The sequence below is a fragment of the Ylistrum balloti genome, unplaced genomic scaffold, assembly GCF_031769215.1.
Source record: "Ylistrum balloti isolate Yb309-2 unplaced genomic scaffold, AGI_CSIRO_Ybal_v1 Utg370298, whole genome shotgun sequence".
Taxonomy (NCBI): domain Eukaryota; kingdom Metazoa; phylum Mollusca; class Bivalvia; order Pectinida; family Pectinidae; genus Ylistrum; species Ylistrum balloti.
The window spans coordinates 1,092,913-1,119,646 of NW_026782224.1; the positions used below are offsets into that span (position 1 = coordinate 1,092,913).

General features: G+C 37.0%; 1 protein-coding gene across 1 annotated transcript in view; it reads left to right on the forward strand.

Moving 5' to 3' along the window:
- Positions 1-16,855: 16,855 nt before the first annotated feature.
- LOC132553120 (uncharacterized) overlaps positions 16,856-26,734 on the forward strand; it is a 30,706-nt gene continuing 20,827 nt past the window's right edge. The window contains exons 1-7 of the mRNA XM_060217332.1: positions 16,856-17,139; positions 18,235-18,343; positions 19,205-19,321; positions 19,557-19,618; positions 25,698-25,769; positions 25,938-26,040; positions 26,300-26,376. Coding sequence (XP_060073315.1) covers positions 16,864-17,139; positions 18,235-18,343; positions 19,205-19,321; positions 19,557-19,618; positions 25,698-25,769; positions 25,938-26,040; positions 26,300-26,376 — 816 coding nt within the window. The 5' untranslated portion in view covers positions 16,856-16,863. The remainder of the gene's footprint in view (positions 17,140-18,234; positions 18,344-19,204; positions 19,322-19,556; positions 19,619-25,697; positions 25,770-25,937; positions 26,041-26,299; positions 26,377-26,734) is intronic.

Consider the following 26,734-nt stretch of genomic DNA (forward strand, 5'->3'; position numbering starts at 1 on the left):
AGGCACTATCATGTCTAACTCCATACATCCATCGTTGAAGAAAATAACAATACAATGTAAGGAAATTCCAGGCAAGGTGTAGACGATCCTTGGGATTCGATGTCAACAGTGGAATCAGCATTCGCTCAACTTTTAGTGCGATTTCCCATCTGACAACACGAAGAACTGCATACAGCACGGTTTTAAGGGTTCTGTGCAGAAACATTTTCACAGACCAAAATATTTAGGGAAAAAATGTCGCTTTCTAGTTACAAAGATGTACAGCGATATTACTGTTATGTTCGGGAACTGAGGGAAATGATTTCATTTTTTTAATCAAATGAAAGAAAGAAAAATAATTTCCCTGGCTTCCAATATGTTGATACATATCTAACAGACACTGGATGATCCACGCTTCGACAAGACGGTATGAACAGTCTGTTCTATCATTGTGTTGTTGATAGTATGATTATAAACAAGTGTCTGCACGTATGAGGGTAAATGTTAACCAAACACCATAACAACGCTTATATGTACAAAGCTGTTCATGTCTGTTTTCATCTTTAAACATTTTCTCGTTTCATATATTGCAATAACCTAACATATTGAAGCATTGTCTTTTGATTTTTTTTTTCATTGTCTATGAGCAATACTTCTCAATCAGCAATAGCATTAATTGTGTGTGCTTTCTTTATCTTTGCAATGTTATCATGTTTTGTATATAAATATGTCCCCTTCACCAGCGCACGGAGTACCAGATAAATATATTTCTCACATACTACACCTTTTTTGTATTTCTCTTCATTGTTGCTTACAGAGGCTGTGAGGTAGTATTTAGCCATGCCACAGAGCACAGCAGAAACACCCATCACACTATCGACTGGCGGAAATAGAACTCTTCAGTATTTGGTTTCCACTAATCACAATAATCTTGCCAGGATCAGTTTCCTCTTCAACACGAAAGTGTAGTTGAGAAACCGAAATATTTTTTCACTGAATTAAAGTGAAAATTACAATTTATATTTCAACAAAATATAATCTTATGTTGATAAAAGTGAACGTAAACAAAACAGCAGAAATACACGACACACGTAACACCCTTAATCAGAATCAGAGAAATATACCAATATAACATAAACGCAAGTCAAACTTCGGTATTTCGAACTTCAATATTTCGAATTTCTCGGTATTTCGAACTTTTACATATCGAATTTCTTGCTATTTCGTTAAGAGAGGGAAAATATTTTTAAAAATCCAATGAATATATAATACAGTGACTACCAAATGACGCCAAATTGTAATATATTTACACACAAAATCAATTTATCACATTTTTGTAAATGTGGGAAATTATCAGTTTGGTAAAAACATTTATAATTATCACTGTAGTGATGTTATAACAATTCCTACGTCATCACTGGTCTTCTGACGTCATAGAGCTAATGTTTTCCGAACTTTTATCAGCACTGTTTTGTTTCATGTTTGAATCGGCTTGTTTAATATGTCTTTACAGATATTATAAAAAAAAAGAACGAGATTCCCCGTCGTAAAACGTGTATAATTCAATCAAGGGACAAAATATATCTATAATTTGTCATACTCACAAGATCACTTATATATTTTATTAAACAGGAAACCATTAAAAAGTTTATCTTTTTTTATCAATTTATTTACTAATTTGATGAAACTTATATCATCACTGCAGTGAAATGTTTACATGAACAAGGATGATACAAAACTTGATTTGACGAAATAGAATTGTGCTTTCTAGTCACCGCATTGAAATTTGCCGATTTTCTTGTTGAATAAATTAATTTTTCAAGAACTATTTCCAGAGTAAGTTTTATTGCACTAAGTATTTAAAAACGTTTTAAATTGATGTTTGCTAAATAATTGCGTACGATTGCAGAATTACACAAAAATCTATTCTAAATGGCGTCGTCTTCTTGTCAAACGAATTTATGGACACCGGTGTGTTTTATACTTCTTTTCTTCACTTGCATTTGTAACATAGCAATTAAATGTCGTAAATTAAGTATTTCCAATCGTTTTTCCCAGCAACCGTACTTTCCAGCATATTTACAATGGCTGCTATTAAACGGATTCTCTCTAGATTGTTCCTTGTAAACCTACTGTTTCCGCCACTCTCGCGAGTTTACTTTAGTTTTTTGGTTGGTTTAAAAAGACAAATCTAGTGAGATTCCGTTACTGGTGGCCATTGTAAAAAATTGATTGGAACATTTAAAACATATATGCAAGTTAGCATAAAAAAGTTACATTTTCACATCGATGTAGCCTTCATAACAATCGCTCTGTTGTAAACTATATCAAACATTGTCTGAAGGCCTATTCATACACGGGTCGCTCACAACTTTGTGTTTTCATGTAGAGAGGAACTATCGACAGTGACCAAGACAAAAACAAAATGGTTGGCAGATAGTCAGACCCCTCCGGACTAGATGTACATCTTATAGTACACAACTACAGCATAAACACATATCCAACATATGGGTATAAATAAGTCCCTAACCATTCTGTGGTACATGAGCAGTGAAGTGTCAAAAGCAGTTAAACAGTCTTTCAAAAAAATAGAAAGGTCTACCTACCGATCTCAAGTTTTTGGGGGCAGAAACAGGAAACACATATTTTTTTCTGCTGAATATCAAGAGGGTCATTTACAACGATAGTACATTTGAAAACTAACGCCTTTGAAAACGATCTGTGAAATATTTTAATCTGTGGTGTATGAAAACAAAATCTACAATTTTCAGTCAAATATTGACTTTAAATGGAAATTTTTAATTTTCAAACCCTTATTTGACACCCAAATTTCAAACGAGCCTACCCAAAATGTAGGTGACCTTAAAGAATGTTCCTGTTAAAACTAACCACTGAATGACCAGAAAATGACCACAGAATGACCATAGAAAGAATGGTCCCTATTAGCATCTATCCTTTCTTGGAACAACATCAAACGGAAGTGCAATGGTTCTGGAATAAAGCAAGTGAATTTATAGTCAATATGAAATGCTATAAAACAGGTTTGCTGTTTAGTAAGTGACATCCATAACCGTTGTAGTAGTGTATTAATACGTGTTTCACTTGGCGTTCTATTGATGCTAGATGTGTGAAAATTTGAAATGTATTGAATTGTGTGATTATGCCCCTCTTCGGTCAATTTTTATTTTCGTCGTTTCCTAGGTTTCATTATCAAGGTCCTTAGCATCACTGACGCGTTCTGGAAGAGCTGAACAACTGTCTGGTGCAGTTAAATTGATTGAATGACTCTATTGCATCTAACGCCCAATTTGTATATTGGACGGTGCTATTCGCTTGTGTGTCTTTAGTGCATGTTTGATCATCCTTCATGTGTGTTCGCTTGAGCCGATAGATTCGTTCTTGTCATGTCGGACACCTATAAACACAACAGGAGCCATTGTGGACTACAAAACCATATCGTATCTAGTTATTCAGTAGATTTAGTACTTGATATAACCAGACACACGGCGATAACAGTCCAAAAAGTAAGTTAGCAATGACGTCACTAGACGGAAGTACTAACTCGAATATTGTATTCACTTAAACTACGTGAACACCAGTCAGAACATTTAAAATGTATATGATACGAAGTACATGTGTTCACAGAATTAAATTATACTTGTTTACAAATAGATGACCATGTTGTGTAAAACACAACATTCCCTACCAAGTGATGACATTCGAGGAGACAAACACACCAGAACCATCAGATCTATGTTGTTTGTGTCTAATGATTAGATAGGATCCATCCAGAAACTGAAAATACTGACATATCAGTGGGCTTAATTAAAATTTGATAAAACGAGAGAAAAATGTTAACAGAAGAAAGATTTACACAGAGACCACTGAAAAAAATACAAGAAGAATAAGGCCAGGTATTCTTGAAGGCCTTTAAGAGTAAGCATCTCCTGTTTATACTATCCACCATGTACATCTACACCCATCCAAGTCACAAGAATGATATTCCATCGTCATCATTATCGTGATAAAGAAAGCAAACTACATCTAGAGACTGTTATCATATCATCAACTTTGATTCTTGGATGGAAATGATATCGGGACAACACATTTAAATATGACCTAAACACTTTATATATTTAATCTGAAGTACGGTTGTACCGTCAAACAGGCCTATATTTAAGTGAAGTCTATGATTTATGATATGAAGGTCGTAACATATATTCTACCAAAATAAAACAGCTAGATTAAACTTTGTTGTACTTTCCATTTTAATACGTAAAAAAAATTCTTTGATTTTACACTAAATCTTACTGGATTTGATGCTGAACACAGGGGTATGGGTGATGTACTTTATCTGCTTTCCCGACAACCACTGTTTGCACACCAGGCATATCTTAAGTGAACTAATATGATAAAGTAAATTTTGATTCTGTTAACCTAATGTGAATAGAGTAGATTATCTTTCCAGGTTGGTGACATCATATAAAGGAGAAGCGTACTTGCGAGGAAGAGACTTCGGAATAAAACCAGATTACACTTAATTACACCTCCTACGGTACAAATTATGTAAAATACAGCTTTTACGGTGAAAATGACAACCTTTCGTCATTTAATTACAACATTAGTTTAATAGCTTATCAGAGCTAAAAAGAAAACAATTTTCCAAACAGGAGTTAATTGATTTGGTGTGTTTTCCAAATACGGGAACGTCAATTACCAACCATCCGCAACCCAATTTTCTGAGTAGCTGAAAATTCTAATGACTTTATGAAATTGAGAAAGCATTCAGTCTCAATTTTGGAGTCCCTGGAAACCAATAAAGACCCGTAACATGTCATGAAAGGTTATGAAATATTGAAACGTTAATTTTTGACGTAGTCACGATCCATTTATATCTGCTCTGTCGCCTGGAAAAAAATATTGACAGCGTGTTCATGTCAACACTAAAACAATGGGCTCAGACCGTCCGCCCACGTGGCAGTGTCATGATGCAGTTTAATTCATTTTTTGGCTCTACTTTATCTAAATCTAAATTATTTAAAGGTGCTTCTCACTTGTGTGTCTTACATGAGGTACGACATGGACCATATTAAATTTACCAAACTGTACAGGATTTATATGAAATTGGCTATGATATTGACTTTGGTTTGTTGTGGGTTTGAAGTGACATGTTTACATTGGGTTTTTTTTTTATTGGAAAAAGGAAATGGAATGGAAAGAACCAGTAAAGAATGAATTGCTTGTAACAATAGATATTTCCTATTTTTTCTTTTGTCTGACGGATTCAGCGATGTAGGTTTTAAATGCTCAGATCCATTTTACTACTGAAACATATGAGATGGTTTGTGAATGGAGACCTACTGAGAAAAAACAAGGAAATCACAACATAACTCAAAGTCAATCAAACTAAGGCAAAATGTGAATAAAAGAATGATTTACACGGAGAATCCTGAACAAGTACAGAGAGCAGGTGTTCCAGCAGAGTGAGCGTTTTCTGTTTCATCGACGATGCCCGCCATGTTAATCATTTCAGATAACAAGGCATACAACAACGGAACCAACAAGCGTCAAACACGACCAGTTTCATATTGCACATTCTCAATGAGATCACTATGACGACCATAAAACTTCCCCATAATTTTCATCAATCTGCATCATTTGAGACCTTGTGTTAAGAGTTTGTCTAACGTCTTTTTGCATGAAAATCTTGATAATGGGAACAGGCACTGGAATATCGAATCAACTGCAATATGTAAACATATAGGTTAGGGATGCAGAAATGTTGCTATGCAATAGGGAAATTGAAATCGTCACGTTTATCATACAACTTGTTGGAAAGCTGTCCATGTTGATATCTCTATGGGAAAAGATCGAGATAAGCCGGTTATGTTGAAGAGTCTGTCGTGTCTTTAATTTTCAATTCTGGTGGGTATATACGATGGACGTGGTCAATAAATTTGTTGTTATTTAAAGACGTCATCAATATATCTGAGAGTGAAATTAAACGACTTTGCAATGTTTGTGACCTGTTTTTATAAGCTGTTCTATAAATTCAGTCACGTATGAAAAACAAATCGGCCAAACAGATGGGCACAATTACATCTTACGCACAGCTGGAAGATATTGCTACCAAACTCGACGAAGATATTGTAAACCAGAAATTAGATATTTTTTATGATTTCGTCCTCTGTGTATTTCCTCTTTAGTTTGGACACATTTTCACGAAATACGTTTCAGCATTGTTCTCTGCTATATATTTGTAACGCTATGGAACGGTATGTGAATCAATATCGACTGTCATTATGTACAGGTTACTAACTGTAAAGTAGAAACCATTTTTCTCAGATCGTGGTAAATTTGATAAATAACTACTTACTAGAATCCTCTTGGTTTTTAACATAAACACATCAAAATCAATTTACTGAAAACTAGTATAAAATGTTTAACGAAAACTGAAAACCATGATGTATATTCAGTTATAAGGATACAATGAATTAAGCAACATTTTAAAAGTTATGAAGCAATGTCAAGCTTAATATAATCAATAATGACTGGGAATGTACATTAATTAATTCAATATACATATAAAGATCCATAGATGTAAATTAATTGTATATCAAAAATAATGACATGTACACAAAAAATTCTTACAATGGTTTTATTAAAATGGTGTTGCGAATAAAAAAAAATGAAAATTACGTATTGGATTGTATGATAGCGAGTGGATTCAAACATATATGTGAAACGTTATAGTATTACAAAGTACGGGAATATAGTATTACAAAGTATGGAATATAGCATTACAAAGTATGGAATATAGTATTACAAAGTACGGAATATAGTATTACAAAGTATGGAATATAGTATTATAAAGTATGGAATATAGCATTACAAAGTATGGAAAATAGTATCACAAAGTACGGAATAAATTAAATCACCATGAAGTAAGCTAATCCAACAAATAATGCAATTTCTGATAATTGTGTTTACTCGCCAAATGTAACGAGGGGATCGGACATACATTTAACACTCAGTGACAACACACTTTCCTTAACACGAATAATTTCCGTTGCATAAATTCTTAAGGGGCGACTTAATGTGGTATCGGATCTGAGGTTTTTGCTATAACTTTCTAAACATCTATCTCTGTCTGACTCCCTTGACGTTGTTTCACTTTCGGTCTTTAGTTGAGGGCAAGTAAATAAAAGTGGTAGTTCACTCTCGATGTTAATCCCTCAGAATTGTCGTAGTTTTACGACTGGATTCGCCTGGTGACCTTTGGCAATACTTCAATGTGGTATCACCGCATCAGTTCCGCACCATCACAAGGAGGCTCACGCTCAACACTCGCGCTTACCACATACATGTATGTGTAGAAAGCCGACCTAAAATGACGATAGATGTGGAAAGGACGTTAAACAATATAAAACCAAGCTAACTCACAAACGCCAGGACGCCATGATCATATGTATCTGTCACAGGACGTTGTTCTATATATAACACCCAACTAACTACCTCTCAAACACCAGGACGCCATGATCATATGTATCTGTCACAGGACGTTGTTCTATATATAACACCCAACTAACTACCTCTCAAACACCAGGACGCCATGATCATATGTATCTGTCACAGGACGTTGTTCTATATATAACACCCAACTAACTACCTCTCAAACACCAGGACGCCATGATCATATGTATCTGTCAAAGGACGTTGTTCTATATATAACACCCAACTAACTACCTCTCAAACACCAGGACGCCATGATCATATGTATCTGTCACAGGACGTTGTTCTATATATAACACCCAACTAACTACCTCTCAAACACCAGGACGCCATGATCATATGTATCTGTCAAAGGACGTTGTTCTATATATAACACCCAACTAACTACCTCTCAAACACCAGGACGCCATGATCATATGTATCTGTCAAAGGACGTTGTTCTATATATAACACCCAACTAACTACCTCTCAAACGCCAGGACGCCATGACCATATGTATCTGTCACAGGACGTTGTTCTATATATAACACCCAACTAACTACCTCTCAAACGCCAGGACGCCATGATCATATGTATCTGTATCTGTCACAGGACGTTGTTCTATATATAACACCCAACTAACTACCTCTCACAGGCCATGATCATATGTTGTTCTATATATAACACCCAACTAACTACCTCTCAAACGCCAGGACGCCATGATCATATGTATCTGTCACAGGACGTTGTTCTATATATAACACCCAACTAACTACCTCTCAAACGCCAGGACGCCATGATTAGGACGTTGTTCTATATATAACACCCAACTAACTACCTCTCAAACACCAGGACGCCATGATCATATGTATCTGTCACCTTTATATATTTACCTCTCAAACACCAGGACGCCATGATCATATGTATCTGTCACAGGACGTTGTTCTATATATAACACCCAACTAACTACCTCTCAAACACCAGGACGCCATGATCATATGTATCTGTCACAGGGCGTTGTTCTATATATAACACCCAACTAACTACCTCTCAAACACCGTCTTTAAATGACCATACCTTAATGAAAGGACGTTGAATAACATTAAACCATGATTGAGTGTTATGGATCTGACCATCACTTGTCCCTTTAATTTTGTTTGACGAGACAGCTGCGATTTGATTGGCTGACTAATCTCTTTGCATTACCTTCTGGACTTATCCAAGTCTGTCGAACTGTCCGTGTATCGATGTACTTATCCAAGTCTGTCGGATTGTCCGTGTACCAATGTACTTATCCAAGTCTGTCGGACTGTCCGTGTATCGATGTACTTATCCAAGTCTGTCGGACTGTCCGTGTACCGATGTACTTATCCAAGTCTGTCGGACTGTCCGTGTACCGATGTACTTATCCAAGTCTGTCGGACTGCCTATGTTGTGACCGAAAACCCGTGTAACAGGGTTAACGTTTGCCATGACGATTTATTACGATATATAGAAGAGCAAAGACAGATTTTGTAACAATAAATTGTCAAATAAATTAGGTTCAAATTAACGGGAAATTTTGTACCTCTGCAATCACACTAACTATGGTCAAACACAAAGCGGAGCCTTTTCCTCACAGGTTCTCGTTAAAGAGTACAATACAGACAGTCATTACGTGAGAAACATTTACAAAAGACACAAGTGGACACAAAGTGATCAAATAAAATTTCAAAATTTAGCAAATTTAGTTAGTTTCATATATATACGATAATTTATAAGAATATCACGTCCACATGTTTACTCTGAACCGCGTCACTATGTGTATGAATGAAAACGTTGCGTGCAGGTTATGGCAAAATACGAGATAAATGAATCACAAAATTGTACTCATTTACATAACCAGACAATGTTATGTCCATTTTCTATTCCCAGTGCTAAAGCTTTATCAAATACAAAATTAAAGCAGTATATTTCTTGCATAACCTGGAACCATTAGACCAGACGGAAACGGCAACTGTACATAGTAGAACAAAGTCTGTTCCTTAGCATACTTTCAATAAATCAAATACAGTGATAAACTTCACGAATATTATACACTGGTTGTGAGGCTGGTTATACAAAACATGTCAACACAAGGGTAATCCAAACTCAAATTCAATAAAATGATGGCAAATAATGAACAAAAGAAAGATTTTTCACGGAAAAAGTACAAGGAGAATAAGACCAGACATTCCGGAAGAATAAACGTATTCTGCTTCATCGACAACACCCGCCATGCAAAAACCTTGGTCAATAAAATTATGTCATCTATATTAATCACTTGTCTGTGTGAGGTGCAGTGATGTCTCGATGTGGTAAGAATATTGAGTGCCATCTGTCATACAAAAAATCGAAAAACTGTATTCATAACGTTTTGCTTCCGATCGCGGGATCGAACCACATGCTAATAGGTAAAAATCATGAGCATCATCACTGCGCCATCCGACCATCAGGTATCACCACAGCACGTGGAGTAATAACGTAAACACGCAAGGAAACGATTGTTTAACAGGAAGTATACTCCGACATTGGTGACAAGTGGTCGTGTGTATGGTTCTCCTAGGTAAACCCTTGTTTTTACCGTGTTCCATCCACATATTGCACCCGGAATCTGCATAGTTTTGTGTATTTTATTCACTTTGAAATGACTCGGATAGGAGTAGCTCGGGGATATTCCTATACCTCGTACAGGAACGCCGGATCTACTGGGCCTTTTCCACGTCAGACGGGGTAAAACCCTTGCCAACATGCAGACATGGTATAACGTATTTCCGAGATTACGACAGTGGTGTCTAGCGTGGTTTGTACTTGATTTGTTAGACATCAGTTCTGTACATATCTACAGGACTCGTCTCTCTACAGGGGACCGCTGGAATACTGCCTAACACTATCATCGCTTAACGTTAGCAATCAAACGGGATTTCCAATAATGGCCCTACCTTTCATTATTATTTCGGCAATATTCGACATGAAGTGTGATAAATTGAATTGAAATTTAATTAATTTTGTTCATGTAAGAATATTCTAGCCTCGGCATTCCCTTGGCTCACGAGCATCACCCGCAAGTGTGACACGAATTCGGGAAAACCTTGTGCCAACCTTGCTGGGACGTCAATAATCACGTGAATTATGTCCAATTGCGGTCAACTTCTCAAAGGTTGCACATGAAATGTACTTTGCAACCTTCGCCCATTTGTATCCAGTGAAATGTTCGGATGGAGAAGTGAAAGTATAGATCGAACGGCGCTGTATTCGATATGGGATAAAGGACACTACAATTCAGATCTCGTGCATTCACGCGTGACCGAACGGACTCAACTGTGACATAATTCATTTCGAATGCCGTTCATCTACGAAAGAGATACTTCTTATCCCAGAAAAAGATAGCTCCAAAAGCCCTGACCATAGTTTATATACAAGGGAACAAGCTTCAGGACGAGAAAACGTGCACTAGATCTGGTGAAATCACACTGACATTCCACACTTACAATAATTTACATCGATCAGAACTTTAAGTTGGGCCAATCAACTTGCCGATAACCGATGCGAAAATGTCCAGACAGAAACAGATTTGTAACGATCGCTTGTTCGTTCGGAGTGCCTCGAAACTATGCGTTATGTAAAAAGTTGTTTGTAGATGTTATATCAATGTGAAAAGTAATCCTAGAAAAATAAACTATATTACTTTCACAATTGTAAAACAAGTTTTTTCCAACTTAAATTTCATCAGTTTTTCTGTTCTACAGTGTACCGGCAGGTCACGTCATACCTTTTCACGCCCATTCGGGGAATCGAACTCTTGACAGCTAGATGAAGAGTGATTGCGTTACTACTGCATCACACGACAGTGGTAGTAAAGTATGCGTAATGTCGGTTTTGTGCCGGTATACAGGTATGTGGTATCAAGTAGCTATGTCCCCACCTTCCATGGGGTACAACTTGTCCCGGTATATCGGTATGTGGCACCAGGTACCCCTGTCCCCACTTGCCCTGGAGGTACAACTTGTCCCGGTATATCGGTATGTGGCACCAGGTACATCTGTCCCCACCTGCCCTGGAGGTACAACTTGTCCCGGTATATCGGTATGTGGCACCAGGTACCCATGTCCCCACCTGCCATGGGGGTACAACTTGTCCCGGTATATCGGTATGTGGCACCAACCAAGTACCCATGTCCCCAGGCCCTGGAGGTACAACTTGTGCCCTGCCATGGGGGTACAACTTGTCCCGGTATATCGGTATGTGGCACCAGGTACCCATGTCCCCACCTGCCATGGGGGTACAACTTGTCCCGGTATATCGGTATGTGGCACCAGGTACCCATGTCCCCACCTGCCATGGGGGTACAACTTGTCCCGGTATATCGGTATGTGGCACCAGGTACCCATGTCCCCACCTGCCATGGAGGTACAACTTGTCCCGGTATATCGGTATGTGGCACCAGGTACCCATGTCCCCACCTGCCCTGGAGGTACAACTTGTCCCGGTATATCGGTATGTGGCACCAGGTACCCCTGTCCCCACTTGCCCTGGAGGTACAACTTGTCCCGGTATATCGGTATGTGGTACCAGGTACATCTGTCCCCACCTGCCCTGGAGGTACAACTTGTCCCGGTATATCGGTATGTGGCACCAGGTACCCATGTCCCCACCTGCCATGGGGGTACAACTTGTCCCGGTATATCGGTATGTGGTACCAGGTACATCTGTCCCCACCTGCCCTGGAGGTACAACTTGTCCCGGTATATCGGTATGTGGCACCAGGTACCCATGTCCCCACCTGCCCTGGAGGTACAACTTGTCTCGGTATATCGGTATGTGGTACCCACCTGCCATGGAGGTACAACTTGTCCCGGTATATCGGTATGTGGCACCAGGTACCCATGTCCCCACCTGCCATGGGGGTACAACTTGTCCCGGTATATCGGTATGTGGCACCAGGTATCCCCACCTCGGTACAACTTGTCCCGGTATATCGGTATGTGGCACCAGGTACCCATGTCCCCACCTGCCATGGGGGTACAACTTGTCCCGGTATATCGGTATGTGGCACCAGGTACCCATGTCCCCACCTGCCATGGTGGTACAACTTGTCCCGGTATATCGGTATGTGGCACCAGGTACCCATGTCCCCACCTGCCATGGGGGTACAACTTGTCCCGGTATATCGGTATGTGGCACCAGGTACCCCTGTCCCCACTTGCCCTGGAGGTACAACTTGTCCCGGTATATCGGTATGTGGCACCAGGTACCCATGTCCCCACCTGCCATGGGGGTACAACTTGTCCCGGTATATCGGTATGTGGCACCAGGTACCCCTGTCCCCACTTGCCCTGGAGGTACAACTTGTCCTGGTATATCGGTATGTGGTACCAGGTACATCTGTCCCCACCTGCCCTGGAGGTACAACTTGTCCCGGTATATCGGTATGTGGTACCAGGTACATCTGTCGCCACCTGCCCTGGAGGTACAACTTGTCCCGGTATATCGGTATGTGGCACCAGGTACCCATGTCCCCACCTGCCATGGGGGTACAACTTGTCCCGGTATATCGGTATGTGGTACCAGGTACAACTGTCCCCACCTGCCCTGGAGGTACAACCTGGAGGTACAACTTGTCCCGGTATATCGGTATGTGGCACCAGGTACCCCTGTCCCCACCTGCCCTGGAGGTACAACTTGTCCCGGTATATCGGTATGTGGCACCAGGTACCCATGTCCCCACCTGACATGGGGGTACAACTTGTCCCGGTATATCGGTATGTGGCACCAAGTACCCATGTCCCCACCTGCCATGGGGGTACAACTTGTCCCGGTATATCGGTATGTGGCACCAGGTACCCCTGTCCCCACTTGCCCTGGAGGTACAACTTGTCCCGGTATATCGGTATGTGGCACCAGGTACCCATGTCCCCACCTGCCTGGAGGTACAACTTGTCCCGGTATATCGGTATGTGGCACCAGGTACCGCTGTTCCCACTTGCCCTGGAGGTACAACTTGTCCTGGTATATCGGTATGTGGCACCAGGTACCGCTGTCCCCACCTGCCCTGGAGGTACAACTTGTCCCGGTATATCGGTATGTGGTACCAGGTACATCTGTCCCCACCTGCCCTGGAGGTACAACTTGTCCCGGTATATCGGTATGTGGCACCAGGTACCCCTGTCCCCACCTGCCCTGGAGGTACAACTTGTCCCGGTATATCGGTATGTGGCACCAGGTACATCTGTCCCCACCTGCCCTGGAGGTACAACTTGTCCCGGTATATCGGTATGTGGCACCAGGTACCCCTGTCCCCACTTGCCCTGGAGGTACAACTTGTCCTGGTATATCGGTATGTGGTACCAGGTACATCTGTCCCCACCTGCCCTGGAGGTACAACTTGTCCCGGTATATCGGTATGTGGTACCAGGTACCCATGTCCCCACCTGCCATGGGGGTACAACTTGTCCCGGTACAACTTGTCCTGGTATAACCCCCCCCCCCCCCCAACCCCAACCCCACTCTACTGCTACTCCAGACCACCCATTTTATCCGTCAAAACTAGAAAATTAGAAAATCTTTTTCACAGCTACTTCTGGAACACGGCCAGTTCACCTTCGTGTTATTATCATCATATAAATTTGCCATTTGTAAGTTTTCGAACGAAGCAATTCAGGTCTTTTTTGTTGCACAGGAATATGTGACGTATGACACAACTGACAGGATGTTCTGTAGAAGGCACCAGTTAAAACAGTCTCTCTCGGAGTACATTGCGGTACCCGAATAACACGTCAGTTACAGAGGTGTATTGTGGGATGACAACTCTGGTAGAAATTGGTTTAAACCGTGTATCGTGATAACACACTTATCTGTATTTTTTAAAATTCACTTTTGAAACGACATATGTAATGAACTTAACTTCACATCTGATTTTTGGTCGGACTGGATTTAAAGGTGAAAATGAGCCCGTAGATTTTTTTTAACTTTAATGTCTTGAAACACATCTTTTTCGAGTGATTTAATGGTCTGCTTAATAACTTGTGACAGTAACTGAATCTGCTGCACAATGATAACCTGTAAACAAGTGAAAAAAACAAACGGCGGATACGTGTATAGATGTTCAGACAGATTGTGAATTCTAAACATCTTATACACGTAGATTATTTCAACCTGTCACATGGGCATAAATCACAACATTCCCAACTCACTATGCGATCTTCAGAAGTCAATTTAAAAAAGCAAGCAAACAGAATAACAATGATTTTGTTAAATCCCTACCCATTGGCCCTTTTTCAGAAAGGAACATATTTTTTTCGTACTATTTTCCAAGCAGATGTCATTCAAAATAATATTGCAACAAATTCCCGTGTTTCATGTTTCCAGCATAACCGTTTACATTTACTCTATAAAGTATTTCACAGCTTGATATGCAGATAGAAAATTAATACCGTTGATTAAGTTTATCTATTTGTTTATTCTTTTCCTTTTCTTTAGCTATTGGAGTGATCTCCCTTACCTTCACGTGAGTACGGTATTGTATCTTTAATGTGATAGGGTGACGATCTATAACGATTGTTCCAAGAGACATATCAGATTTAAGGAATGATTAGAGGAAGTCTTACCACACACAGGTAACGTATACATGTTTATAGAGATTTCATTGAATCTTCGTGCTTGTCAGCACCGAAAACTTAAACAAATCTTACATTTTGAACACATCGGTCGAGGCCTAACACCTGAACTGGTGCTAAACAGGTGTTGAACACTGCAGTATTCGTACATGTACAATATAGCTACATCATACAACGGATTCAGAGAGGACTATTTGTGTTCTGACAGTCATATATATAGTCTGTAACATGATGCTAATGTCAGCGTGATTCTTTTGATAACATGTCATTTGGCTGGTGTCATCGTACATTTTGTTTGTTTGATTTTTGCTGGACTAAATTTAGGAGTTCGATTCTCAATAGGGTCATGAATAGATTTTTTTTTTCTCTTTTATACCGGTATATATAGTTTATTTTTTATTCCATTCTTTTATCATATATTGTTGATATTTTTATGGAAACTATGAAACAAAATTAATTCTTGGGCTGTCCACTGGTTCACCAGGACCCCGAAAACAGGTTACATGTATATGGCTCTATCCCGATGTGTTCATAACATTGTTAGATATTTAGTGTTAGGTGGGTGTTGGAATGGAGCAGTTGTTAGGTCAATACTCAGTAAAATGACATATATTGACAGGGCTCTCACACCCCATTTTGGGACTGGGGCCTGTGGCCCTTAGAATGGGGAAAAATAGCAGCGGTTTCCTTAGAATTGGGAAAACTTGGGGTCTAAATTGGGAAAAAAGATACTATTTTGCATTGGGAATGTTCGGCCCCAAATCTGGCAGATCGAGAGCCCTGATTGAGATTTTTGTTGTTAAATTTTAATTTTTTTAAGTTTATTGACAAATTCCGGGTCCCTTATTCCATGATATGACTTTCACCTCATAGTTTTATGATACATACCTACAAAGATTCATTTTATGATATTTCTTCTTACATACAGTGTAGGTATATTTGAAATATAGGCCATGAAAATTTCCTGAGGTTCTTTAGATATGTGAGGAATTTGGCAGGTATTGATTTATAAACGTTACTTAAAGATCATAATGTGAAATTCCGAAACGCATATATTACATGACTACCTCACCACCTTACCCCACTCACCAGGCCCCTTCACCAAAATCCTGTATCTGTACATTTGTGTGTATCACATACAGTCTGTTCTGTTTTTTTTTTTTTTGCCAAGTTGTGGATAAAAAAAATGAAAGATTTCACACTACAAGTATTATCTAAATCAAAGTAAGTAGTGATGTGAACCTGCAGACATCTGATATCATGAAACCACTTTTGTGTTGTTAATCCTTATGTTTTTTTCTTTTTTTTGAATGTTTTGAGATTTATTTCATAATTTTATCAAAATATGATGTATCACAAGAAGCCATCAAGACCAAAACTCTTATTTTGCTTAGCTTGACCGCAGCCTATCTGCCTTTGTCCTGAGCCAGGTCAGTGGCTGGTCTGTGCCCTATAAATGTGGTTAAGTCATTTCAAGGAGGTTTAACAAGGTTGTGTATTCAAAAACAAACTTAAGGAAATTAACTCCAGAAAGTTGTATTTGTCATAAATGTTGAATTAGGGACATGATGATTAGTGGTCCAAGGGAAGTAACTCTTACAAGTTACCAGTCTGAGTTACCTTTACAACTTACCAGTCTGAGACAGTCTGAGATACCCTTACAAGTTACCAGTCAGAGTTACTCTTACAAGTTACCAGTCTGAGTGTGATATGTTCTGATTGAATTTGCAGAATATTGTGATGATATAAAAATCTTCTAATGGAGATGGACACCACCATCTTGTCTGGACATCATGGCTCTACTAAAGAATCAACTCCACAGTCTCAGCCGATACAGGAACAGAATTCTTCTGATAATGACCTTCAGATTTTACGTAATCGAGGTAGACTTGAAAACCATGTCGTTAACACCACTGAACTGATTGATGATCCAAAGCGGAAATCCTCCAGCAGTTTTGTAGACTTACTAGAGGACTCCCTTATACAGAGAATTGATAGTGATGTGGAGGCTCATAAGATTAGTAATAACTACTTGGTGAGTTCTAGGGAACAATCTATATTTCATCATAATAAGCATGGATTAATCTAGAATATGGGAAATACTACGCATTGAGGAAGAAGGAAAATATTTGGGGTTATTTTTTGAGAAATAGAAGAATTTCAGACAGCCCTTTTGGTCACAATTCAAAACAGGGACAGGGTAAAACTATATGACATTCATGAATAAGATATGACAAGGATGAGGTTAGACATATATATATGATTGGAAAACATATCACTTGAGTTATACTACAGAAAGTATTTTGTCTAAATTTATCCCTGATGATAATGAAGGACTAAGGGAGAAAAATTGTTGAAGTCATGGCTTAAATATATATATATATATATGTGGTCTGTAACAACTATGTATTGGACCAAAAAGCAATCATTAAAATCTCTTGATGATGAGATTTTGAATATTTGAAAAAATCAACATCTTTTCATCACCTGTAAGCCTGTTATCAACTAAGAGTAGTGTTTCAGTTGAAATACTTAATCAACGCAAGTGAGATAGAAAAAAGGCATGATTGTAATAAACAATTTATAGTTCTCATCTTCTTGATTACAGGAGCCAAATTGACAAATCATAAAACTTAAGCATTGTCTATATAAATACAAAACCAGAAGATTTCCCTACGAAGACATTGATATGATGTCATAGTAACAATTCTCTGATGTCATATCTACAATTCAGTCACGTCAATGACAAGAAGCAATAGGACAATACATTTACATAGGAGTATCTAATAAAGCAGGAAAAATAATCAGTCACCCCCTTGTTAGTAAAATAGCGTGATCTCAGTCCTTGGGAAAAGATGTTTATATTGTTAACACTTGGCAAACTTGTGTTTGCTAATTTAATCATCTGTCCTCTTGGATTGAGATCAACCTATTTCACCTCCAAGGGGATGAAAGATTCTGTTAATACTTACATGTATAATACACAAGCATGTTACATATGTATATCTACTTTATAATCGTATGATGAAAAGGGTGTTTTAACTGAGTGATGATTTATTGAAGTAGAAAATCTTTAATTCTAGACATTTTTATCATAAAACTTGTCATAATTATTTGATATTTGTTACAGTTTGGATTTAAGAAATGGAAAGGACATGTGACAGATAGACCGTTAAGTTCACGATCAGAGGTCGTACAGAATCTGTACGAGGATTTTGACAAGATCCAACCAGTAAATGGTAAAAAAAGCATGTAATCAAAAACCACATTCTGATTAAATAAAGCATTATTATACATATATGTTCCGTATAACACATGGAAAACACTCTTACTGCTAGATTTAAATAAATTTTGTAGTCATTGTAGTCAAACATTTTCAGATGATTAAGAGTGTGTGACCCAAACACTTGGATGATTATATAATCTGTCAAACCTGATGCTTCAAAATTTCTTTGGACACTCTGGCAGTTATTTTCATTTCAGTTAAATAATGATTTGTCCTTTATTTAAAGTGTTATTGTGCTTATTCTGAAATTGTGTCTGCTTTGCAGTAGGTTTGTAACAAGCCTTGACCAAGCTGTTTCAATGATGTACAAATTGCTAAAATGAGAAAATCATAACAGAATTTTCCCACTTCAGGCTTTCAACTTACTTTCTGTTTGCTTTCAAATGACTTTTTTTCGAAAGTGTACATGATTTCAAAATAAGTTAGATACCTCATTTTAGACCAGACAAACACTATTTTCTGTTTCCAATGACCTACCTACGGGGTACTTTAAAACTTTGTGTCTATCACTTTTATTGTTAAGATCTCTCTTCTATACAAACCATGTAAAAAGTACATGTTTTTTTCTACCTACCAATCCTAAATTTTCTCGACACATTGTAGGAAACTTAGATTTTCTGTTTGGCCTTACACGAAGGTACTTTGACCTTCATATCTAAGTCGTCACTACACAAAAACAACTATGAAGTTTTTGTTCTTGGTTAAGTTAAATTTCTTATCATAAACAAGTCACACTTATATCAGCTTGGCATTGAATAAAACATAGTTTAAAAACAAAAATTATGCATTATTTGAGATAAAACTTTTGTTACAGTTTCAACATTGCGTCCATCTAACTTGCTGTATGTGTTGCTGTTTGGATGGTGGCTAGCTTTGTTGTACCTAATAGTAGGCTGTCTTATGTTTCTCTCTGTCGTGGGCTGGAACTATGGTAGGTATTTACCTGATTCAGTAAAAGAAAAACTGAAAAATTTGTCATGTTTCCTTTTATTTATTGTTTGATGAAGATATTGTTAGAAGTAATACATAGACAAGGTATTTATGTATTAAAGTCAATGATGATAATGATATATCCAGACCCTGTACTAAATGTTGCTTTGTTTCCTACTCACATATACTGTAACATTTGATCTGGCATCTTATACCACTGAATTTTATTTTATCAGGGGTCTACTGCTGGATGCTAGCTAGATACTTCCTGTGGCCATTCGGAAAGTTTGTTCATCTGGTAAGTATACATATTTTCTCACCTGGTCAGAATCAGTAGTCTCTCACCTGGTCATAGTAGTCTCTCCCCTGGTCAGCATCAGCAGTCTATCACCTGGTCAGCATCAGTAGTCTCTCCCCTGGTCAGCATCAGCAGTCTATCACCTGGTCATAGCCGTCTCTCACCTGGTCATAGCAGTCTCTCACCTGGTCAGCATCAGCAGTCTCTCACCTGGTCAGCATCAGCAGTCTATCACCTGGTCAGCATCAGCAGTCTCTCACCTGGTCATAGTAGTCTCTCACCTGGTCAGCATCAATAGTTTCAGCATATTATGATGGGAACCCAAAAGCTTCTGGGATCTCTTATTTTTTATTGTATTATTTCAAGGAAAAAAGTGGGGTTTACTTCATGCATTGTAAAGAGAGTGATTTCATGTTGGCGAGACTTAACTAGAAACAAAATATACGACTTTTGTAGCATTTCGATAGACTGATGTGTCTTTTAATAGATGTATACAAATTGTTAGAATTGTGCATGATTTTTTAGGTTCTAGGAACTTATTTAGGTTTTATTTAGGTTGCAGGAAGTTTTATTAGGTTGTTAGGAAGGGTTTTATTTAGGTTGTTGTTGTTAGGGTTTTATTTAGGTTGTTAGGGTTTTATTTAGGTTGTTAGGATTTAGGTTTTATTTAGGTTGTTCAAGGAAAAAAGGGTTTTATTTACGTTGTTAGGAAGGGTTTTATTTAGGTTGTTAGGGTTTTATTTAGGTTGTTAGGAAGGGTTTTATTTAGGTTGTTAGGGTTTTATTTAGGTTGTTAGGGTTTTATTTAGGTTGTTAGGAAGGGTTTTATTTAGGTTGTTAGGGTTTTATTTAGGTTGTTAGGGTTTTATTTAGGTTGTTAGGGTTTTATTTAGGGTTTTATTTAGGTTGTTACAAAAGGGTTAGGGTTTATTTAGGTTGTTAGGAAGGGTTTTATTAAGTTTGTTAGGGTTTTATTTAGGTTGTTAGGAAGGGTTTTATTTAGGTTTAGGAAGGGTTTTATTTAGGTTGTTAGGTTTTTATTTAGGTTGTTAGGTTTTATTTAGGTTGTTAGGTTTTTATTTAGGTTGTTAGGGTTTTATTTAGGTTGTTAGGAAGGGTTTTATTTAGGTTGTTAGGGTTTTATTTAGGTTGTTAGGAAGGGTTTTATTTAGGTTGTTAGGAAGGGTTTTATTTAGGTTGTTAGGGTTTTATTTAGTTAGTTAGGGTTTTATTTAGTTTTTAGGGTTTTATTTAGGTTGTTAGGAAGGGTTTTATTTAGGTTGTTAGGGTTTTATTTAGGTTGTTAGGAAGGGTTTTATTTAGGTTGTTAGGGTTTTATTTAGGTTGTTAGGAAGGGTTTTATTTAGGTTGTTAGGAAGGGTTTTATTTAGGTTGTTAGGAAGGGTTTTATTTAGGTTGTTAGGAAGGGTTTTATTTAGGTTGTTAGGAAGGGTTTTATTTAGGTTGTTAGGAAGGGTTTTATTTAGGTTGTTAGGGTTTTATTTAGGTTGTTAGGAAGGGTTTTTTTAGGTTTTAGGGTTTTATTTAGGTTGTTAGGAAGGGTTAGGGTTTTATTTAGGTTGTTAGGAAGGGTTTTATTTAGGTTGTTAGGGTTTTATTTAGGTTGTTAGGGTTTTATTTAGGTTGTTAGGGTTTTATTTAGGTTGTTAGGGTTTTATTTAGGTTGTTAGGGTTTTATTTAGGTTGTTAGGAAGGGTTTTATTTAGGTTGTTAGGAAGGGTTTTATTTAGGTTGTTAGGAAGGGTTTTATTTAGGTTGTTAGGAAGGGTTTTATTTAGGTTGTTAGGAAGGGTTTTATTTAGGTTGTTAGGAAGGGTTTTATTTAGGTTGTTAGGAAGGGTTTTATTTAGGTTGTTAGGAAGGGTTTTATTTAGGTTGTTAGGAAGGATTTTATTTAGGTTGTTAGGAAGGGTATTATTTAGGTTGTTAGGAAGGGTTTTATTTATTTAGGTTGTTAGGAAGGGTTTTATTTAGGTTGTTAGGGTTTTATTTAGGTTGTTCGGGTTTTAAGGGTTTTATTTAGGTTGTTAGGAAGGGTTTTATTTAGGTTGTTAGGAAGAGTTTTATTTAGGTTGTTAGGGTTTTATTTAGGTTGTTAGGGTTTTATTTAGGTTGTTAGGTTTTATTTAGGGTTTTATTTAGGTTGTTAGGAAGGGTTTTTTTAGGTTTTAGGTTGTTAGGAAGGGTTTTATTTAGGTTGTTAGGAAGGGTTTTATTTAGGTTGTTAGGGTTTTATTTAGGTTGTTAGGAAGGGTTTTATTTAGGTTGTTAGGGTTTTATTTAGGTTGTTAGGAAGGGTTTTATTTAGGTTGTTAGGAAGGGTTTTATTTAGGTTGTTAGGAAGGGTTTTATTTAGGTTGTTAGGAAGGGTTTTATTTAGGTTGTTAGGAAGGGTTTTATTTAGGGTGTTAGGGTTTTATTTAGGTTGTTCGGAAGGGTTTTATTTAGGTTGTTAGGAAGGGTTTTATTTAGGTTGTTAGGAAGGATTTTATTTAGGTTGTTAGGGTATTATTTAGGTTGTTAGGAAGGGTTTTATTTAGGTTGTTAGGAAGGGTTTTATTTAGGTTGTTAGGAAGGGTTTTATTTAGGTTGTTAGGAAGGGTTTTATTTAGGTTGTTAGGGTTTTATTTAGGTTGTTAGGAAGGGTTTTATTTAGGTTGTTAGGGTTTTATTTAGGTTGTTAGGGTTTTATTTAGGTTGTTAGGAAGGGTTTTATTTAGGTTGTTAGGAAGGGTTTTATTTAGGTTGTTAGGAAGGGTTTTATTTAGGTTGTTAGGGTTTTATTTAGGTTGTTAGGAAGGGTATTATTTAGGTTGTTAGGAAGGGTTTTATTTAGGTTGTTAGGAAGGGTTTTATTTAGGTTGTTAGGAAGGGTTTTATTTAGGAAGGGTTAGGTTAGGGTTTTATTTAGGTTGTTAGGAAGGGTTTTATTTAGGTTGTTAGGAAGGGTTTTATTTAGGTTGTTAGGGTTTTATTTAGGTTGTTAGGAAGGGTTTTATTTAGGTTGTTAGGAAGGGTTTTATTTAGGTTGTTAGGAAGGGTTTTATTTAGGTTGTTAGGAAGGGTTTTATTTAGGTTGTTAGGAAGGGTTTTATTTAGGTTGTTATGAAGGGTTTTATTTAGGTTGTTAGGAAGGGTTTTATTTAGGTTGTTAGGAAGGGTTTTATTTAGGTTGTTAGGAAGGGTTTTATTTAGGTTGTTAGGGTTTTATTTAGGTTGTTAGGGTTTTATTTAGGTTGTTAGGAAGGGTTTTATTTAGGTTGTTAGGAAGGGTTTTATTTAGGTTGTTAGGAAGGGTTTTATTTAGGTTGTTAGGGTTTTATTTAGGTTGTTAGGGTTTTATTTAGGTTGTTAGGAAGGGTTTTATTTAGGTTGTTAGGTTTTTATTTCGTGTGTTAAAGGTTTTATTTAGGTTGTTAGGAAGGGTTTTATTTAGGTTGTTAGGAAGGGTTTTATTTAGGTTGTTAGGAAGGGTTTTATTTAGGTTGTTAGGAAGGGTATTATTTAGGTTGTTAGGAAGGATTTTATTTAGGTTGTTAGGAAGGGTTTTATTTAGGTTGTTAGGAAGGGTTTTATTTAGGTTGTTAGGAAGGGTTTTATTTAGGTTGTTAGGAAGGGTTTTATTTAGGTTGTTAGGAAGGGTTTTATTTAGGTTGTTAGGGTTTTATTTAGGTTGTTAGGAAGGGTTTTATTTAGGTTGTTAGGAAGGGTTTTATTTAGGTTGTTAGGGTTTTATTTAGGTTGTTAGGAAGGGTTTTATTTAGGTTGTTAGGAAGGGTTTTATTTAGGTTGTTAGGGTTTTATTTAGGTTGTTAGGGTTTTATTTAGGTTGTTAGGGTTTTATTTAGGTTGTTAGGAAGGGTTTTATTTAGGTTGTTAGGGTTTTATTTAGGTTGTTAGGAAGGGTTTTATTTAGGTTGTTAGGGTTTTATTTAGGTTGTTAGGAAGGGTTTTATTTAGGTTGTTAGGAAGGGTTTTATTTAGGTTGTTAGGAAGGGTTTTATTTAGGTTGTTAGGAAGGGTTTTATTTAGGTTTGTTAGGTTGTTAGGAAGGGTTTTATTTAGGTTGTTAGGAAGGGTATTATTTAGGTTGTTAGGAAGGGTTTTATTTAGGTTGTTAGGGTTTTATTTAGGTTGTTAGGGTTTTATTTAGGTTAGTTAGGAAGTTTTATTTAGGTTGTTAGGTTTTTTTATTTAGTTTGTTAGGGTTTTATTTAGGTTGTTAGGTAGGGTTTTATTTAGGTTGTTAGGGTTTTATTTAGGTTGTTAGGGAGGGTTTTATTGAGGTTGTTAGGAAGGGTTTTATTTAGGTTGTTCGGAAGGGTTTTATTTAGGTTGTTAGGAAGGGTTTTATTTAGTTTGTTAGGGTTTTATTTAGGTTGTTAGGGTTTTATTTAGGTTGTTAGGGTTTTATTTAGGTTGTTAGGAAGGGTTTTATTTAGGTTGTTAGGAAGGGTTTTATTTAGGTTGTTAGGAAGGGTTTTATTTAGGTTGTTAGGGTTTTATTTAGGTTGTTAGGAAGGGTTTTATTTAGGTTGTTAGGAAGGGTTTTATTTAGGTTGTTAGGAAGGGTTTTATTTAGGTTGTTAGGGTTTTATTTAGGTTGTTAGGGTTTTATTTAGGTTGTTAGGAAGGGTTTTATTTAGGTTGTTAGGAAGGGTTTTATTTAGGTTGTTAGGAAGGGTTTTATTTAGGTTGTTAGGAAGGGTTTTATTTAGGTTGTTAGGGTTTTATTTAGGTTGTTAGGAAGGGTTTTATTTAGGTTGTTAGGGTTTTATTTAGGTTGTTAGGAAGGGTTTTATTTAGGTTGTTAGGAAGGGTTTTATTTAGGTTGTTAGGGTTTTATTTAGGTTGTTAGGAAGGGTTTTATTTAGGTTGTTAGGAAGGGTTTTATTTAGGTTGTTAGGAAGGGTTTTATTTAGGTTGTTAGGAAGGGTTTTATTTAGGTTGTTAGGAAGGATTTTATTTAGGTTGTTAGGGAAGGTTTTATTTAGGTTGTTAGGGTTTTATTTAGGTTGTTAGGGTTTTATTTAGGTTGTTAGGGTTTTATTTAGGTTGTTAGGAAGGGTTTTATTTAGGTTGTTAGGGTTTTATTTAGGTTGTTAGTAAGGGTTTTATTTAGGTTGTTAGGGTTTTATTTAGGTTGTTAGGAAGGGTTTTATTTAGGTTGTTAGGGTTTTATTTAGGGTTTTATTTAGGTTGTTAGGGTTTTATTTAGGTTGTTAGGAAGGGTTTTATTTAGGTTGTTAGGAAGGGTTTTATTTAGGTTGTTAGGATTTTTATTTAGGTTGTCAGGGTTTTATTTAGGTTGTTAGGAAGGGTTTTATTTAGGTTGTTAGGGTTTTATTTAGGTTGTTAGGAAGGGTTTTATTTAGGTTGTTAGGGTTTTATTTAGGTTGTTAGGGTTTTATTTAGGTTGTTAGGGTTTTATTTAGGTTGTTAGGAAGGGTTTTATTTAGGTTGTTAGGAAGGGTTTTATTTAGGTTGTTAGGAAGGGTTTTATTTAGGTTGTTAGGGTTTTATTTAGGTTGTAAGGGTTTTATTTGGGTTGTTAGGAAGGGTTTTATTTAGGTTGTTAGGAAGGGTTTTATTTAGGTTGTTAGGAAGGGTTTTATTTAGGTTGTTAGGAAGGGTTTTATTTAGGTTGTTAGGGTATTATTTAGGTTGTTAGGAAGGGTTTTATTTAGGTTGTTAGGGATTTAATTAGGTTGTTAGGAAGGGTATTATTTAGGTTGTTAGGGTATTATTTAGGTTGTTAGGAAGGGTTTTATTTAGGTTGTTAGGAAGGGTTTTATTTAGGTTGTTAGGAAGGGTTTTATTTAGGTTGTTAGGAAGGGTTTTATTTAGGTTGTTAGGAAGGGTTTTATTTAGGTTGTTAGGGTTTTATTTAGGTTGTTGTCTCAAAGTTTTGAATGCTTGAATAACAGTTTGTAATACTAAATGTTTTGATGAACTGAAGTCAAGTAGAAAAATATAGACAACTATTTCTTTAACTTAAAATTCCAATCACAAAATGAGTGTATTTGTTTTATTGTAAAACTGTGACCTGTGCTTTCAGCTGAACTTTAAAGCCATCACACAGATAATGTTCCTGCCTCCCCAGAAGCTAAAGGTAGAAGACTACAGTTATGTGGTATGTATAAAACCATCTATCATTTCTAGCAGATAGTCAGATCTGATGACACCAATTTTCATACTCATTAGATTTCACCAAATTTAACCAAACTTGTAGAATGAACTGAACATAGATGATGATTGTGATGTATATGTATAAGGATGACCTTGACATTGATAACAGAGGGAGGACCACCAGGAAAGTGAAATTCTGATGTATACTCACCAGTCTGTGTATCTCTACTACTACAAGTACAGCGTGGACGGCATGAACATCATCCTCTTCAGTATCCTTACACCTTATACTGTTAATCAAAGGAGACAGATTGGCAGATATTTCTGTCTGTCTCCATCATCATTATGTTTCCTGTTCAAATTTTAAGGTTTCTTTAAGAAATATTTATACTTGGAATATATTTTTCCCTTTTCCATTATTTGTGTGATAATGAATTATTGTTACTAGTGTCACTCATAATAAACAATTACTGTTACCTATATACATATATATATATCTATAAATAGTGTCACCCTTAACAGTTAATTCAGATTTACTTGTGTTTGTAATTCTTGCCTTAGCTTTAGGATATACTGACCCTGAGCATAAGATAACCACTGGGGTCACAGTAAGTACACTGGGGTCACAGTAAGTACTATTTTACTGTATCAGATGACCACTGGGGTCACAGTAAGTACTATTTTACTGTATCAGATGATCACTGGGGTCACAGTAAGTACTATTTTACTGTATCAGATGACCACTGGGGTCACAGTAAGTACTATTTTACTGTATCAGATGACCACTGGGGTCACAGTAAGTACTATTTTACTGTATCAGATGACCACTGGGGTCACAGTAAGTACTGTTTTACTGTATCAGATGACCACTGGGGTCACAGTAAGTACTATTTTACAGTATCAGACGATCACTGGGGTCACAGTAAGTACTATTTTACTGTATCAGATGACCACTGAGGTCACAGT